General features: G+C 39.3%; 1 protein-coding gene and 1 pseudogene across 1 annotated transcript in view; one reads left to right on the forward strand and one right to left on the reverse strand.

Annotated features, from left to right (window-relative positions):
- EIF2A (eukaryotic translation initiation factor 2A, 65kDa) overlaps positions 1-2,016 on the forward strand; it is a 35,674-nt gene extending 33,658 nt beyond the window's left edge. The window contains exons 12-13 of the mRNA XM_006895577.1: positions 904-969; positions 1,951-2,016. Coding sequence (XP_006895639.1) covers positions 904-969; positions 1,951-2,016 — 132 coding nt within the window. The remainder of the gene's footprint in view (positions 1-903; positions 970-1,950) is intronic.
- Positions 2,017-11,340: 9,324 nt separating this feature from the next.
- On the reverse strand, positions 11,341-11,952 carry LOC102863555 (annotated as a pseudogene).
- Between the last annotated feature and the right edge of the window lie 3,260 nt (positions 11,953-15,212).

Here is a 15,212-nt window from a genome sequence, read left to right on the forward strand (position 1 = left end):
TGAACGAAAGACCTGAACGCTTGTATAACTTTCATCGTTTCTCCAAGTTCATAGAATTTCCGGAGGCAAGCTATTTTCCTCAAAACTAGAGACTTCATTCAAATATGATTATGATGATTTGCTGAAATAAATCATGAAATTGGTCACTAATATATTTCATACACATACTCCTTGCTTGTTGGAATGATTGGTTTCCAAAGATGGGTCATTAAGTATCAATCAGCATTATGTGAACATGCAGGAAGGCATAGTAGATCACAAAATGGAAGATGGTTATGCCTTTACGTAACTACCAAGGTACATCATTTCATAGGATTCTATAAAAAGAGCAGAAGAGATGAATACTCTCAACAAGACGGAAAGATATAGTGACTGTTAGAGTGAGTGTGAGAATGACATAGAAAAGAGCAAGGTTTTGAGCTACTGTTTATAAAGGTGCTGTGAGTTGTGGTCGACTTAATAATGGGCAACTAACAATAACATAACTGCCACTCAGCCCAGATGAAACCTAACCTTGTACAGTATGGCCTGTGTTACTCTTGCCTTGTTTCTCTTTTCATTATTGCCAAAGACACATTGTTAATAAGCTGAGTAATCATATCATAATTTTATTTTGCCCTTGTCATAAATGTACAGTGTCAGATGGCAAAATAGTACATAACAGATGCACACATATATATTGCCGATTAAAAACTTGAAAAATATTTTTTAATCCTTTGTATGTAAAATTTTGGTTTTGAATTTAACTTTAAAGATTATGCTTGCAATTTAACAGACCCTTCTTACTACAAAGGTAAGATAACTGAATGTCCTTATTCAGGTGACACATTCATGCAATTTTAAGTTGTTAATAAAGAAATTTACACTTTAGCTTCTTTCTTAACTCATCTTTGATACTTACAGAAACTGAAAGCAATTGAACAACTGAAAGAACAAGCAGCAGCTGGGAAGCAACTGGAAAAAAATCAGGTTATTTTCTCCCTTTTTTATTTGAACTCTTAATCACTTTTTTTCATCTCTTTTTGTTGTGAACAGTTGTTTGGTCATGTAACAGAGTAGTGAGATTTTAAAACTTGTTTTGAAGAACTATCATATTCCTTTTAAGATTTTTACAAAGAAATAAGAGGGTGAGATGGTGTAGGTCCCAGAGAAATGAGAAAGTTGTCACATCCTAACGCTATTACTGCTGTGAACAGTGGCACTTTCCTCTGTGGAAGGAATGTAAGCTTCTCTTCCTTTCCATATCTCCACATGCCCTGCTTTAGTTGTCCCTTTCTCCTTTCCTACGCATCTTTTTTAGCCCAAATGGAAAATTTATTACACTCAAAGCAATGCAGTAAGACTGTTTGGCTTCTTTGATTCAGACCAGATGACAGTTGAGAATTTCATTTTAAGGAGAGGAAGACCCCCAGTGAGATGGATCAGTGCAGTGTCTGTAGCCGTGGACGCAGTTGTGTTGGGGCTGATGAGGATGCTACAGGACAGGACAGGGTTCAGAAGACTCATACGCAGTGGCACATAACAATATTCTGTGACTTAAATATGTACTGAATGATGAGAATGACGCAGGACAGGACAGGGCTCAGATCTGTTATTCATAGGGTTGCTTTAAGTTTTACTTGATTCAATGGAACTTAACAGCCCAATAGTATGTGTTGCAAAGAAAAACCTCCTCAAACTCACTGCTGTTGTGTCAGAACCAACTCATAGTTGACCCTCCAGCAGATGTTCCAAGGCTGTAGATTTTGTGGGAAGAGATTGCCTTCTTTCTCCTGAGGGACCACTATATACAAACCACCAGAAAGGAATCACCTTTGGTTAGCACTAAAACTCACTGTGGACTAAGATGTCAGAAATACAGTTTTTCCCTTCCTTATTTTGCCTGTAGATCCAAATAATTGAGTTATATAATTTCTTATTTAATGACTGCTTTGTTTTGAATTTTTCTAGTTGGAGAAAATTCAAAAGGAGAAAGCCCTCCTTCAAGAACTGGAAGATTTGGAACTGGGTATTTAAAAAGTCACAGAAAGGAAATTAGTTACCAGACATTAGTGCAAACACATCTGTAAATCACATCGTACACAAGATAGCTTTGTGCCTATGCTTAATGTCTGTTTATCATTTGAACTGTGTCTCCAAGGTTCTACATATGTGTCTGATTATTTAATAATGTCTATTAAATTGATTTATCCTACATTATCATGTCAATACATGATATAGAAAAGAGAAATGAATTTTTTAGCTAAACTTGACAATTTGAAAAACAAATGCCATTGTTTTTCAGTAGAAAGCAGTATTTACCATATAAGTGAATAAAGACATTTTAAATGTACTCATTTTGTTGTTAAATCCCTTTCTTAAGAAATCTTTTATTCATTAACAAAGAATCTTCAGGAAGTTTTTTATTTGAATATATAATGAGACTTTTGCAATTCTAACAATTACTAGATTTTCAAATTTTGAAAGCTTTAATAATCAGATTATGCTAAGTGCATTAAATTATTTATATTCATTATCTTTTTTTGCATAAAGATTGGTTCATTAATTCTTAGCTAAATATAGACTTTTTTAAAATTATTATTTTCTGTGTGTGTACTGTCAAATTGGATCTGACTGGTACAGGAGGAGATTGTCCCTCTTTCTGCAGCAGAGCATCTGGTGAATTCGAACCGCACACCTCTGGGATTGTAGTACAGCTTCTTGCCACTAGGCCACCATAAATACAGACTTTTTAAAAAAGAAAATTATAAAGCATTTTAACAACATAAATAAAAACCAAGTGAAGGATGAGGTAAATTATTTTCTAGCATGAGCTATGATTTCTTTTCTATAGTCAAATCTTGGTTATTTTGATTATCTCTTCCTATAATAAGAAAGATAAGCTATTCCAAGATATGGGGCTATCAAAACTAACTTGGATTTAGTTTTGGAATCCATTATTATTCTTTTATTAACATCAAATTTACTTTCAAAATGGTTTTTATTTTATTTGCATATTATTAAAAAGAAAAAAAAGAAATGAACCCTGTTGTCATCCAATATATTCCAAGTTCTGACAGCTCGACATGTGACAGAGAAGACCTGAACTCTCTAAGATATTCTCAGCTATTATAATCTGGACAGAGCAGATAGCCAGACCTTCTTCACAAAGTCCTACTGGGCAGCTTCAGCCTGTGATCCTTTTCAGTGCTTGTTGACCACAATCCATTTGCACCAATAAAATGTTTGGGTTTTTTTATTTTCCAGAGTTAATACCTAAATGATTAGTGAGAAAAGACAACCCAGAGGCAGGTTGAAAAACTCACAATACTGGATTGACTGAGGCTGCAAATAAGATTTGATAAAGACAGTCTATTAAAATGCATCAAAGTATTTTAAACTTCTTATAGTGTGTGTACATAAAATTGCCTTCAAAATTAATTCATTTCTGGTAATTGAAATATAAGAAGGTTGATAACTTTTACAGCAGTTTGCTTTTTCAATTGTTTTTCTAATAAGATGTTCTAATAAAGCAGTGAATCCATGGCCCAGAATGCTAATAAAGTAATTTTATCTTAACTGCTATTTATTGGGTTCTACTGTAAGTTTTTACTAGTCTGGGTTTCTTTTTCCTGCTTGGAGAAAGCATATCAATCATGTAGCAATATTTGTCTCATATTTAGACCTATTGTTAGATATTGCTATTTCCTTAAAGTTGACTATACCTATAAAAATTCTCAATGATTTAGCATTCTCTTATTTATGTAATTGTTTAAGACCTTTATTTCTAGATATACATCATAAAAATGATCAAAATTTTTTCTTTCACAGTGTTCTTTGACAGTATATTTTGTTTGATTTTTTATTTTAAATCCATTTTCTGGGTGTGAGTAAGGTGATAAATGTCTCCTTCCAATTTATGTTTCAGATCTTTATTTTTAAAGAAGTTTTTGGAGTGTTTTTTTTTTTAAATTGTGTGTATTAAGGAAAATCTGTAAATCCTGGATTCTTACAAAGATTTTTCCCTTCATCATACCTCTTGTTAGGTTATGTTGATTCATCTGCAGGATTAACACAGTGACTTATAATAGTGGGCTTATGTATATCAAACAAATGTGGTAAGGATGTCATAGGATAAATTAGAGCAAGACTCAGACCCATTGTTCATAGAGTCGCTGTAAGTTGTAGTTGACTCGGTGGCACCTAACAACAACATAACCCCATGTGTTGAAGTAGAACTTCCCACAGGGTCTTCTTATATGTAATCTTTGCAGGAGTGCATCACCAGGTCTTTATCTCATAGAGCCCATGCTAAAACGTGCATATATGTGTTGGCATATAATACTGAACATCTTCTGAACGGTGTGATCACTCTTCGGTCTCTCGCTTACCTTAACGGCACCTAGATGCTAGACTTGGAACAACAGCAAGATTTGAGGGAGACTGAAGCAGGATCCTGGTGGTGAGACCCTGGTAATGGTGATGGAGACACTGTAGCAAGGTGTGACCTGAGGATTCTTGCACTTGTGCTGGCCACATTAAAAGATTTTACTGTTCTTGCTGATGCTTGAAGGAGAAGCTGACTTTTTTGAACTGCTTTGAGGCAAACCTTGCTGGATGACTGAAGCTTACTGGAAACCAGTGGTTTCTTGAATTTGTGTTGCTGAACTAAAATAGAAGCCTGAACTAATTGAGGCATTGTCCCTTAGGACTGCTAGGCGAAACCCTGAATTTGCATTGAGTAATATGTTTTGCCTTTCCCACCCTCCAACCTAATTCCTTAATAAACCTCATTCTTAGTACCACAGCTGTGAGTCAACAATGAATAAACAAACTTCTTGCAGCTCCTATGGCTTTGGAGGCACCGTGGGGCTGGGCTATGGGCTCTTTGCTTTCTGCTCTGGAGCAGTGAGGGGCTGTGCTGTTCTCACTCCCTTTGACACTTTCAGAGACACACTCACATGGCCCTGTGTCCTGTGTCCCCTTTTCTGCTCCCTAGGCAGTACTTTTATGTCTGGAAGTACATAGGGGGAAAAGTAATGATACACATAAACTGATCTTGACTATTGGAATGTCAAAGAGAGCTTTAACTTTATTTGTAATTATATATCTAAAGAGTATACTAATGAACATTTTAAAAGCAATCAGCTGACATTTGGATTCATAATAGGATATTGTTTGATTTAATGACCATCATCTACCTCTCTAAAATAAGCACTAGTTGTTATCATTCTTACGTAGAATTAATTTACCTTTTGAAATAGAAACCATGTATCTGAGGCAAGATGTTACATGTCTCACTGATTCAGGATGAGCTGCTGTCCCAAAAGGCATGTGATTCAAATCCACTGACTGCTCTGCAGGAGAAGGATGTGCAGTCTCCTATGTGCAGTCGCCTCTGAAAATCCGCTGGAGGGTCAGCTATGGGTTGGTTCTGACTCGATGGCACACACCACCAACAGTCTATAGTGAACACTCTATTGAATCTTTGATCTTCTTTAGTAAGTGCTTCAAATCTTCACTTTTAGCAAGTTTGTGTCATCCATATAAATACAGGCTACTGATGAGTTTTCTTTCAATCCTGATGTAATATAGGTACTGAATGGACTGCCAAAAGAACAAACAGGTATGCCTTAGAGAAGGTACAGCCAGGTGCTTCTTGGAGACAAAGATGATAAAACTTTGTCTCACTTCGAGCATGCTGCTAGGAGAGGCTATTCCTTGGAGAGGGTCATAATACTTGGAAAGGTGGAAGGTCAGCAAAAGAGAGGAAGATCCTCAACCAGGTGGGTTAAGACAGTAACAGTGTCCTAGGATAATGAGTCACTGAGTGACTTATCAGCCATATTCCCATGACCGACTTGTGCACTTGAAGTTAGAATGAGTTAGAATAAACCATAATTGCCAAGCCATACTGATTAGATTCGTTCTTACCACTTACTGTTGTTGGCGAGTTGAGTACAACTCATAGTGACCCTAAAAAAGGTCTAAACCCTCTTCTGTCCTGTGCCATTCTCACACATCCTGACACACGAGACCATTGCAACCGTCACTGTCAGTCCAACTGGTTGAGGGGCTTCATTTCCTTTGCCAAAGCCCCACCCTTCCCACCATTAGGTCCCTCTCCAAGGACTAGTCCCTTCTAGAAACATAACCAAAATATGTGTCTTTTTCTGTCATCTTTATTCATTGTCCAGCTCTCAGATACATCGCAAATAATTGGAAAGACCATGGCCTGAATCTGACACGCCTTAGTCCTCACACTGACGTCAATTACTCCTCAATAATTTCAAAAGGTTCCTAACTGCAGATTTTCCCAGTACAAAGCGTCTCCTTGTCTCCTGATTTGTATGAATTGTGGATCCACACAAGATGATTCTGTTACAGTTTCAGTCTTCTCTCTATCCAGTGATAAGAATCTGTCTTCTTGACATTGAAATGCAATCCAAATTAACGGCCTGCATTCCCTGATTCTTTGATCTGTAACAAGTACATCAAGCCCTCCTCACTTTAAGCCAGCAATGTTGTGTTATCTGCATATTGCAGGTTTTTGATGACTGTCCTCCAGTCCTGATGCCACACACTCCTCTTCATAGAGTGTAACTTCTCAGATAATTTGCTTCCCATGCAGATTGAATAGGTATGGAGAGAGAATACAACCTTGATGCACTCCCTTCTCAATTTTAAACCATGCAATGTACCCCTACTCTACTATACAACAGAATCCTGGTCTAGGTATAGGTGCCACATGAGCACAATTAAGTGCTCTGGGATTCCCTCAGCCACAGATTCTCATCACTGGCAACATAGTGATAGAGAAAAGAGCTAAAAAGCAAGGATGCCCATTTAAATACAAAGATGCCCCTCACCGTAGCTATAATATTTTTTCACTTGCTTTATATGCATATATAAATTATGGTTGGACAGTGATTAAGGAAGACTGAAGAAGAATTAATGCCTTTGAGTTGTAGTGAGTGTGGACATTATTATGTCATAGACTGTCAGAAGGGCCAGTAAATCTTGGAGTTCAAGGTTGGTGAAACTGTCTCACATACTTTAAACATGTTGTCCAGGTGACCAGTCTGAAAAAAGATCCTCTGAGGGTAAGTAAAAGAGAGCAAGATCCTCAGTCAAATGGGCTGAGATCATGACTGCAGTAATGGGTGTGAGCAGGGGGGACTGTGAGGATGCACAGACAGGACAGGATTTTCATCTGCTTATAAGATGCTCATGAGTTGTCATCTCGATGGAACCTTTCTGAGTTGAAATCGACATAATGACAACTGGGCTTTGTTTCTGCCATGTCAGCCGGCAACATGTCAGGAGGAAGTGAACAAGAGCACATAAGCCAGTGAGTGAGATTTGTATGTCTTTGTCCTGCTATAATGGCTTTCTGACACCAGTGGCTGAGAAAACAGTGTCCTAGGATATTTTTTTAAATCCCCAGGCTGGCTTAACCTAGTAATCCCTAAACGTGGCACTATCTAGGGACAAAAAGCAGGTACCAGGGTTTTTCTGTTTCTTCTTTAATATTCAGAGGTGATGTCAGTGTATTGAACATGGTTTATAAAAATATAAACTAAATGTATAGCAATAACAAAATGTTCGTTCTATTGATGCTTATAATAGTAAAAAAACTTACACTAACAGTATTATAAGCTGCCACTGAGTCTATGACTCATAGCGACCCTATGAACAACAGATCATATGACCCTTGCCCAGTTCTGTGCCTTCCTCATTATCTCTGCTATACATGAGTCCTTTGTTACAGTCATAGTGTCAGTCTGTCTTTTGAGGGTGGTGGTGGTGGTGGTTAGGTGCAATTGAGTAGAGTACAACTGATAGCGACCCTGTGAACAAATGATATGAACCCTGTTCCGTCCTGCACTGTCCTTACACTTTCTGACACACAAGAGCCCATTGCAGCAGTCACTGTGTCAATCCACCTGGTTGAGGTTCTTCCTCTCCATCACCAACCCTCCACTCTTCCCAGCATCATGTCCTTCTCCAAGGAATAGCTCCTCCTAGCAAAAGGCCCAAAGTGTGTGAAGCGAAGCCTCATCATTCTTGCCTCCAAACAGCACACCAGCTACACCCTCTCCAAGACATATCTTATTTTCTTGGTCATCCATTGAATGTTTAGTACACTTCTCAACACCACAGCTCAAAGACATAATTTCTTTTTCTGTCATCCTGATTCATTGTAATCAGGAAGACTATGACCTGACCCTTCACCTTTCCAAGCATGTCTTTTTCCAAGGACTCTCACCTAACAACATGCCCAAGGTATGTAGAGGTTTCATCAAGCATGCCTCCAAGGAGCATCCTGGTTGAACTTTCCAAGACACATTTGTGTGCTTTTGGGTAGTCCATATTCAGTACTTTTCTCCGACACCACAAGTCAAAGGCATCAGTTATATTTTATTCATCAATTATCCGGGTTCATTTTCCAATTTCTAGATGCCCAGAAAATAATTGAAAAGATTATAGCTTGGATCAGGTGCACCTTAGTCTTTCAACTGGTATCATTTGTTGTTATGTGTTGAGTCACCAGTGACCCTGTGTACAACAGGTCTGAACCCTGCCCTGTCCTGAGCCAGTCTCACTAATTCTGATAAATCAATCCCCATTGCCCCAGTCCTTAGCAATACATCTCATCCAGGGTCTTCCTCTCCTGCATTGTCCCTCAACCCTTCCAAGCATGATGTCTTTCTCCAAGAACCATCCCCTCCTGGTCACATGCCCAGAGTATGCGAGATAAAGCTTCAAAATCCTAGCGTTCAAAGAGAAACTTGGTTTCAGTCTGTCCAAGACATTTGTTTTCTTGGCAGTCCATGGTATGTTCAAGACTCTTCTCCAGCACCACAGTTTAAAGGCATCAATTCTTTTGTCATCCTTAGTCATCGTCCAGCTCTCTGATGCATAGCAAATGTGAAGACCGTGGCCTGGATTAGGTGCACCATAGTCTCTAGACTGACATTGTTGCTTTTCTGCACTCTGGAGAGGTCCCTGACAGTAGATTTTCCCAATGCAATTTATCTTTTGATTTCATGACTGCTGGTGTTAAGAGTGTTGATTGTGGAGCTGAGCAAGCTGTAATTCTTAATAACCTCAATCTTATTTCAATCTATCATGGTGCTGCCAATTGGCCCAGTGGTGAGAATCTTTGTCTTCTTGATATTAAGCTTCAATCCATATTGAAGACTACAGTCCTTGACCTTCTGCAGCAAGCACTTCAAGTCTTCCTCAGTTTCAGCAAGCAGGGTTGTGTCATCTACATAATGCAGATTGTTGATGACTCTTCTTCCAATCCTGATGCTACATTCCTTCTCATAAAGCCCTGCTTCCCAAATGATCTGTTCTGCATATAGATTGAAAAGGTATGGGGACAGGATGCATCCCTGACACACTCCTTTCCTGATTTTAAACCATGCAGTGTTTCCCTGCTCTGTTCTGAGGACTGCTTTCTGGTCCAAGTATAGGTTTTGCATAAGCACAATCATGTGTTCTGGGATTCCCATTTTCCTTAAGCATAGCCACAATTTGTTGTGATCCACACAATCAAATGCCTTTGCACAGTCATTGAAACACATATATCCCTATGTTTTCTTGTACTCTATGCTTTCTGCCAGTATCCATCTGACATTGGCAATAATGTCTCTAGTGCCACAACCTGTTCTAAACCCTGCTTGTATTTCTGGTAGTTTTCTGTCAATGTACTCTTCCAGTCATTTCTGGATGATCTTCAGGATTTTGTTAATGTGTGATATTAGTGATACTGTTCAACAACTTCCACACTGTCCAGTCACCTTTTTTTTGGAATGGGAATAAAGATGGATCTCTTCCAGTCAGTTGGCCAAGTAGTTGTCCTCCAGATTTCTTGGCACAACGTGGCGAGCACATCCACATCCAGGGCAGCGTCTGTTTGTTGAAATACGCCAGTTGGTATTCCATCAATTGTTGGGGCTTTTTTTTTTTGCCGAGTCTTTCAGAACAGCCTGAACCTCCTTCATCATTCCTCTTTAGCATATTTGCGATGTCCATGACAGATTTTCCTAATGCCATTGACGTTTTTATTTCTAGACTACTGGAACTAAGGGTTTTGATTGTGGATCTGAGTAAGATGGAATCTTTGAGACCTTTGATCTTTTCTCCGTTTATCATGATGTTCCAAACTAGCCCAGTGGTGAGGATTTTTGTTTTATTGATGTTGAGATACAGTCTATTCTGAAGGCTGTTGTCTGTGACACTTTGCTCCAGCTGTTTTAAGTCCTCACCTGAAGCGAGCAGGGTTGTGCCGTCTGCATGTCACAGACTGTTGATGAGTTTTCCTCTGATCCTGATGCCCCATTCTTCCTAAAATCCAGCTGCTTTACTGATTTTCTCAGCATACAGACTGAATAGGTATTGATAAAAGAAACAGACCTAACATGTTCTTCCCTTGTTTTTAAACCATACAATGTTTTTTTGTTCTTTTGGACAATAGTTTCTTGGTCTAGGTATAGCTTTTTAGTGAGCACAATTCTTATGAGTCCTAGGATTCTCATTCTTCTCTTTATTAGCTACAATTTGTTATGATCTACACAGTCAAATGCCTTTGACCGTCAATAAAACACAAACAGACATTCTTTAGGTGTTCAACCAAGACCCATCTGACCTTGGTGCCATGACCTCTTCTAAATCCAGCTTAGATTTCTGGCAGTTTTCTGTCAAAATACTTTTTTAGCCCCACACTAATGTAAATAACTAGTTAAGTCACAGTACACCATACAAGTGGAATACCAGTCCTTCAGCTTCCAAAATGCTATACTGCAGAATAGGGGCCTGCAAACTGTAGACTTTGGGCTAAATCCTGCCTGCCCCCCAGGTTTTGGCGGTTTGGGGGTTTTGATGTGGTTGGTTGGTTGTGCAAATGGTAGCCTTTAATCCTGAGAAAGACCAGGAAGAGGGACAGGACCAAACCTTCAGATGCCAGTGGTGAGCCAGCCACTCCTAAGAGCCTAAAATCTGATCCAGTAACAGAATAAATCAATATATTTACATTTAGGTTTGTCCTGGAAGCCCAAGGGGTTGAGGGCTAGCTCCCCTCGCCTCCTCCTCCTCCAATTCTTGCCCCTCCTCACCTCCTTTCACTGCCTCAGCTCTCCCTTCCCTTCTCCCACTGTTCCTCCCCTCTCTAGCGTATCTCTTTCCCTTCCTTTTATTCTTTCTCTTTCCTTTCCCCCTTCTCCTTCTCCCAGTCTCCTCATCTACCTATACACCTCACAGCCCCCTCAGCTGTTTCTCCACCGCCCAGCCCCTCAGCCCCGCCTCCCTCAGGTCCAGCCTCGGGGCTCAGGGTGGGAAGGCAGGCAGCAGCCTTCAGCCCAGTGAGCACTTGTTGCTGTTCTTCTTGTCACCAGTTTCCAGGTCAGTGTTGGGGGGACTTGTTGCTGTTTCCCAATCTCCGGCCTGCGGACTTGAGAAAAGTGTCGCGGGCCAGGGAGCTGAAGGCCTCATCCACATTCATACCAGACTTAACACTTGTCTGGGAATATTTGATTCCATGTTCCTGGGCCAACTTGTCAGCCTGCTCCCTGTGCATCTTCCTCTTGGCCTCCAGGTCACATTTGTTCCCCAACAAAAGGTGTTCCACCCCAGCCGAGGCGTTCTCTTTGATGCTTTTCATCCAGTCCTGAATATTCTTAAAGGACTTCTCATCTGTGATGTCATAAACTGAAATAATGTCCTTGGCTCCACGGCAATAGGCAGTTGTTAATGTCTTGAATCGCTCTTGACCAGCCGTGTTCCATACTTGCAGCTTGATCCTCTTCCCCTCTATGTCCAGACTGCAGATCTGAAGTCAGTTCCAATGGTGGCGATGTAAGTGGTGTTGAAGTTGTCCTCTGCAAAGTGAATATTCAGACACGTCTTGCCCACTCCCGAGTCCCCGACCAGCAGCAACTTGAAGAGGTGGTTGTAGGCTTTGGCCATGGTGGACAAAGGGGGAAGCGGGGATGGGATGGGATTGGAGGGATGGCCAGCTGAAGGGTCTGCAGCCCCGGCCAGGAACTTTTCCTCTCTCCCCATCCAGGCTCCGGAAGCCATTTTAAATGGTTGAAAAGTCATAAACTATAACACCTGAAAATGATAGGAAATTCAGATTTCCATGTCCTAAACTATAGCACAGTAATTGTTCATGACTGCTTTTATACAACTGCAGATTAGAACTGCAGACTGTGTGGCTTGCAGAGCCTAGATTATTTACTCTTGCTCTTTACAGAAATGTATTCTAATATCAACTGTAGAAGAATACAAAACAACAATGATATAATCAGATTATATAATTCTCTTACTTCATGTGTGCATCATTATATAAATTCCTAGATAGGGAACTGCTAGAATTTTTTAAAAGCAAAAATTAAACACTTTTTTTAAAATTTAAACTTTTTAACACTTCCTTTTCTTTAAAGTAGATAATCTTTCCTTCACTGGCCTTACCTTACTTATTCAATTTATTTTCATTTAGTATATTTATTAATATTTTCATTTCACTGAGACCATGGTTTATGTTTAATGGAATATTATAAAGTTATGTAAGTAAACCAGGTGAATGAACTACTGAATTGACATTTAACAACTAAACTTTTTTTAAAAAGAAAGAAGCCATCCAGATTGATTTTGACATAGATTATACTTAAATACTAAAAGTATTTACAAATTCATAAGGTCACAATATTCTTTGTAAAACTAAATATTGAAAACAATAAAGATAATGTGCCTAATTTTTTTTTAAAAAACCAAACAACAAAACATGTTTTATATCAGAAAAGCTGTGATATCTGTGCTGTAATCCCAAAGCATGTGGAAATCTATAAGATGTTGAGTTTTCTATAATTAATTTTTTAAGGAGAACATTTATCCTTTTTTTTTATGGTGACCTGCTTACACAGAGGGCCTGTAATGATTCAGGGCTGACTGCCCTACTTGTGGTCAGGTGCTGGGTCCTGTGACAGGCAGGTACCCTGCTAGGATAGTGACAGAATGCCTAAAATGACCACAGTTCCCTAAGTGATGGAGCTTTCTTTAACAGAATACCATCTAGAAGCATAACAGTATTACTGAGCAATATCATTAATGCCACCTGCAAGTAAAATCTTGCTGAAGATTATTAAAAAAATGACTGCAACAGATCATTGAAAGGAAACTGGCAGAAATTCAAGCTGGGTTTAGAAAAGGCCGTGGTACAAGGGACATCATTGCTATTGTCAGATGGATCTTGGCTAAATGCAGAGAATACCAAAAAGATGTTTGGCTCTGTGCATCATAACACATTACGGGTAACATTGAAAGGAATGGGAACCTAAAACACTTAACTGTGTTCTTGTGAAACCTACACATAGATCAAGAAACAGTTGTCCAAGAAGAACAAGAGGACACGGCATGATTTAAAATCAAGAAAGGCGGATGCTCACCCATGTTTATCGTGGCTTTGTTCACAATAGCACAGAGCTGGAAACAACTCAAGTGCTCATCAACAAACGAATGGATGAGAAGCTCTGGTATATTCACACAATGGAATACTATGCAGCACTGAAAAACATGAAACTCATGAAATATGCAAAATGGATGACCCTGGAGGACATTATGCTGAGTGAAATATCTCAGTCACGAAAGGACAAATATTGTATAGGGCCACTGTTGTAAAACGGACTGACATTGGGGTTAAGGGAAGACAGAAAAGGAGGGGAAGAATGGTGTATATTGCATTGAAACAGAAGAGGGAGAGAACTGTTTAAAAGGGATATATGAATGGGTATTCTTGTCATTATAGAAGTCCAGTGTGAAAGCTGTATAGTGGAGTGGACCTGGAGGGGAGGGATTGCATAACAATGAAAGGGTTTTTCTTTTTATTTTCAAGGAGAACAGTGAATTGAGGGGGAGGGAGTGGGTAGGGAGAAAAGTGCAACAATGAATGACTGGAAACCCTAAGTCTTTGTAAACTTTCATTTAAATTAACTTTTAAAAAATCCAGAAAGGTGTGTATCAAGATTTCATCTTCTCTCCATACCTTTTCTGTTTATATGCCAAGCAAGTAATTTTAGAAAGTGTACTATATAAAAAAGTGTGGCAGAAGAATTCTCAATCATCCTGACAACACTTTCCCAAGATATCTCTGTTCTTTGGCAATTCATGAGATATGTGGCATTCTTCTCCAACACCACAAATCAAAGTCATCAATTCTTTGCTCATCCTTACTCATTGTACAGCTCTCAGATGCATAGTAAGTGACTGAAAAGACTGAATCAAGTGCACTTTAGTAGTCTTCAAACTGGTGTTCCTCCTCAGTTAATTTGGAAGGATCCCCAATAGCCAGCTTGTCCAGTGTATGTTGTCTGATCTCCTCATTTCTGATGCTAAGGGTGTTGATTATGGATCCAAGTAAGATGAAATCGTTGACAAGTGCAGTCTCTTCTCTATCATGATGTTGCTTATCAGTCATGTATTGAAGATACTTGTCATCTTCATGTTGAGATATAATCCATATTGAAGGCTGTGGTCTTTGCTCTTCTGTAGCAAGTGTTTCAAGTCCTCACTATCAACAAGCAGTATTTTGTCAACTGCATAATACAGATTGCTGATGAGTCTTTCTCACATCCTGATCCTACAGTCCTGTTCATTATAGTCCAGAATGCTGAATGATTTGCTCAACATAGAGATTACATATGGCCACTTGTTGTTATGTGTCGTAAAGTTGCTTCTGACTCAGCAACTCTATGTACAACAGCCCTAAACTCTGATCTATCCTGTGCCAAATTTATTGTCTCTGACATACCTATCTCTACCACCCCAGTGACTAAATCAATCCATCTCATTGAGGGTCTTCCTCTCTTGCACTGTCCCTACACCCTCCAAAGCATGTATCCCTCTATAAGGACTAGTCCCTTCTTGCAATATGCCCAAAGTATGTCAGAAAAAGCTTCAGAATACTTGCCTGTTCGCTTAGCAGTCCATGGTATACTCAGTACTCTTCTCCATTGTCTAGCTTTCTGATGGATAGCAAGTAATTGCAAAGACTATGGCTTGGATCAGGCGTACCTTAGTCTCCAAATAGACATCATTACTCTTTAGTACTCTGAAGAAGTCCCTGAGAGCGAACTTTCCAATGTAATTCATCTTTTCATTTCTTGGCTGCTGGTACCAAGAGTGTTGACTGTGGAGCCAGGCAAACTAAAGCTATTAACAATCTCAAT

Source organism: Elephantulus edwardii, unplaced genomic scaffold (genome assembly GCF_000299155.1).
Source record: "Elephantulus edwardii isolate Elephantulus edwardi_28Jun2011 unplaced genomic scaffold, EleEdw1.0 scaffold00169, whole genome shotgun sequence".
NCBI classification, from domain to species: Eukaryota; Metazoa; Chordata; class Mammalia; order Macroscelidea; family Macroscelididae; genus Elephantulus; species Elephantulus edwardii.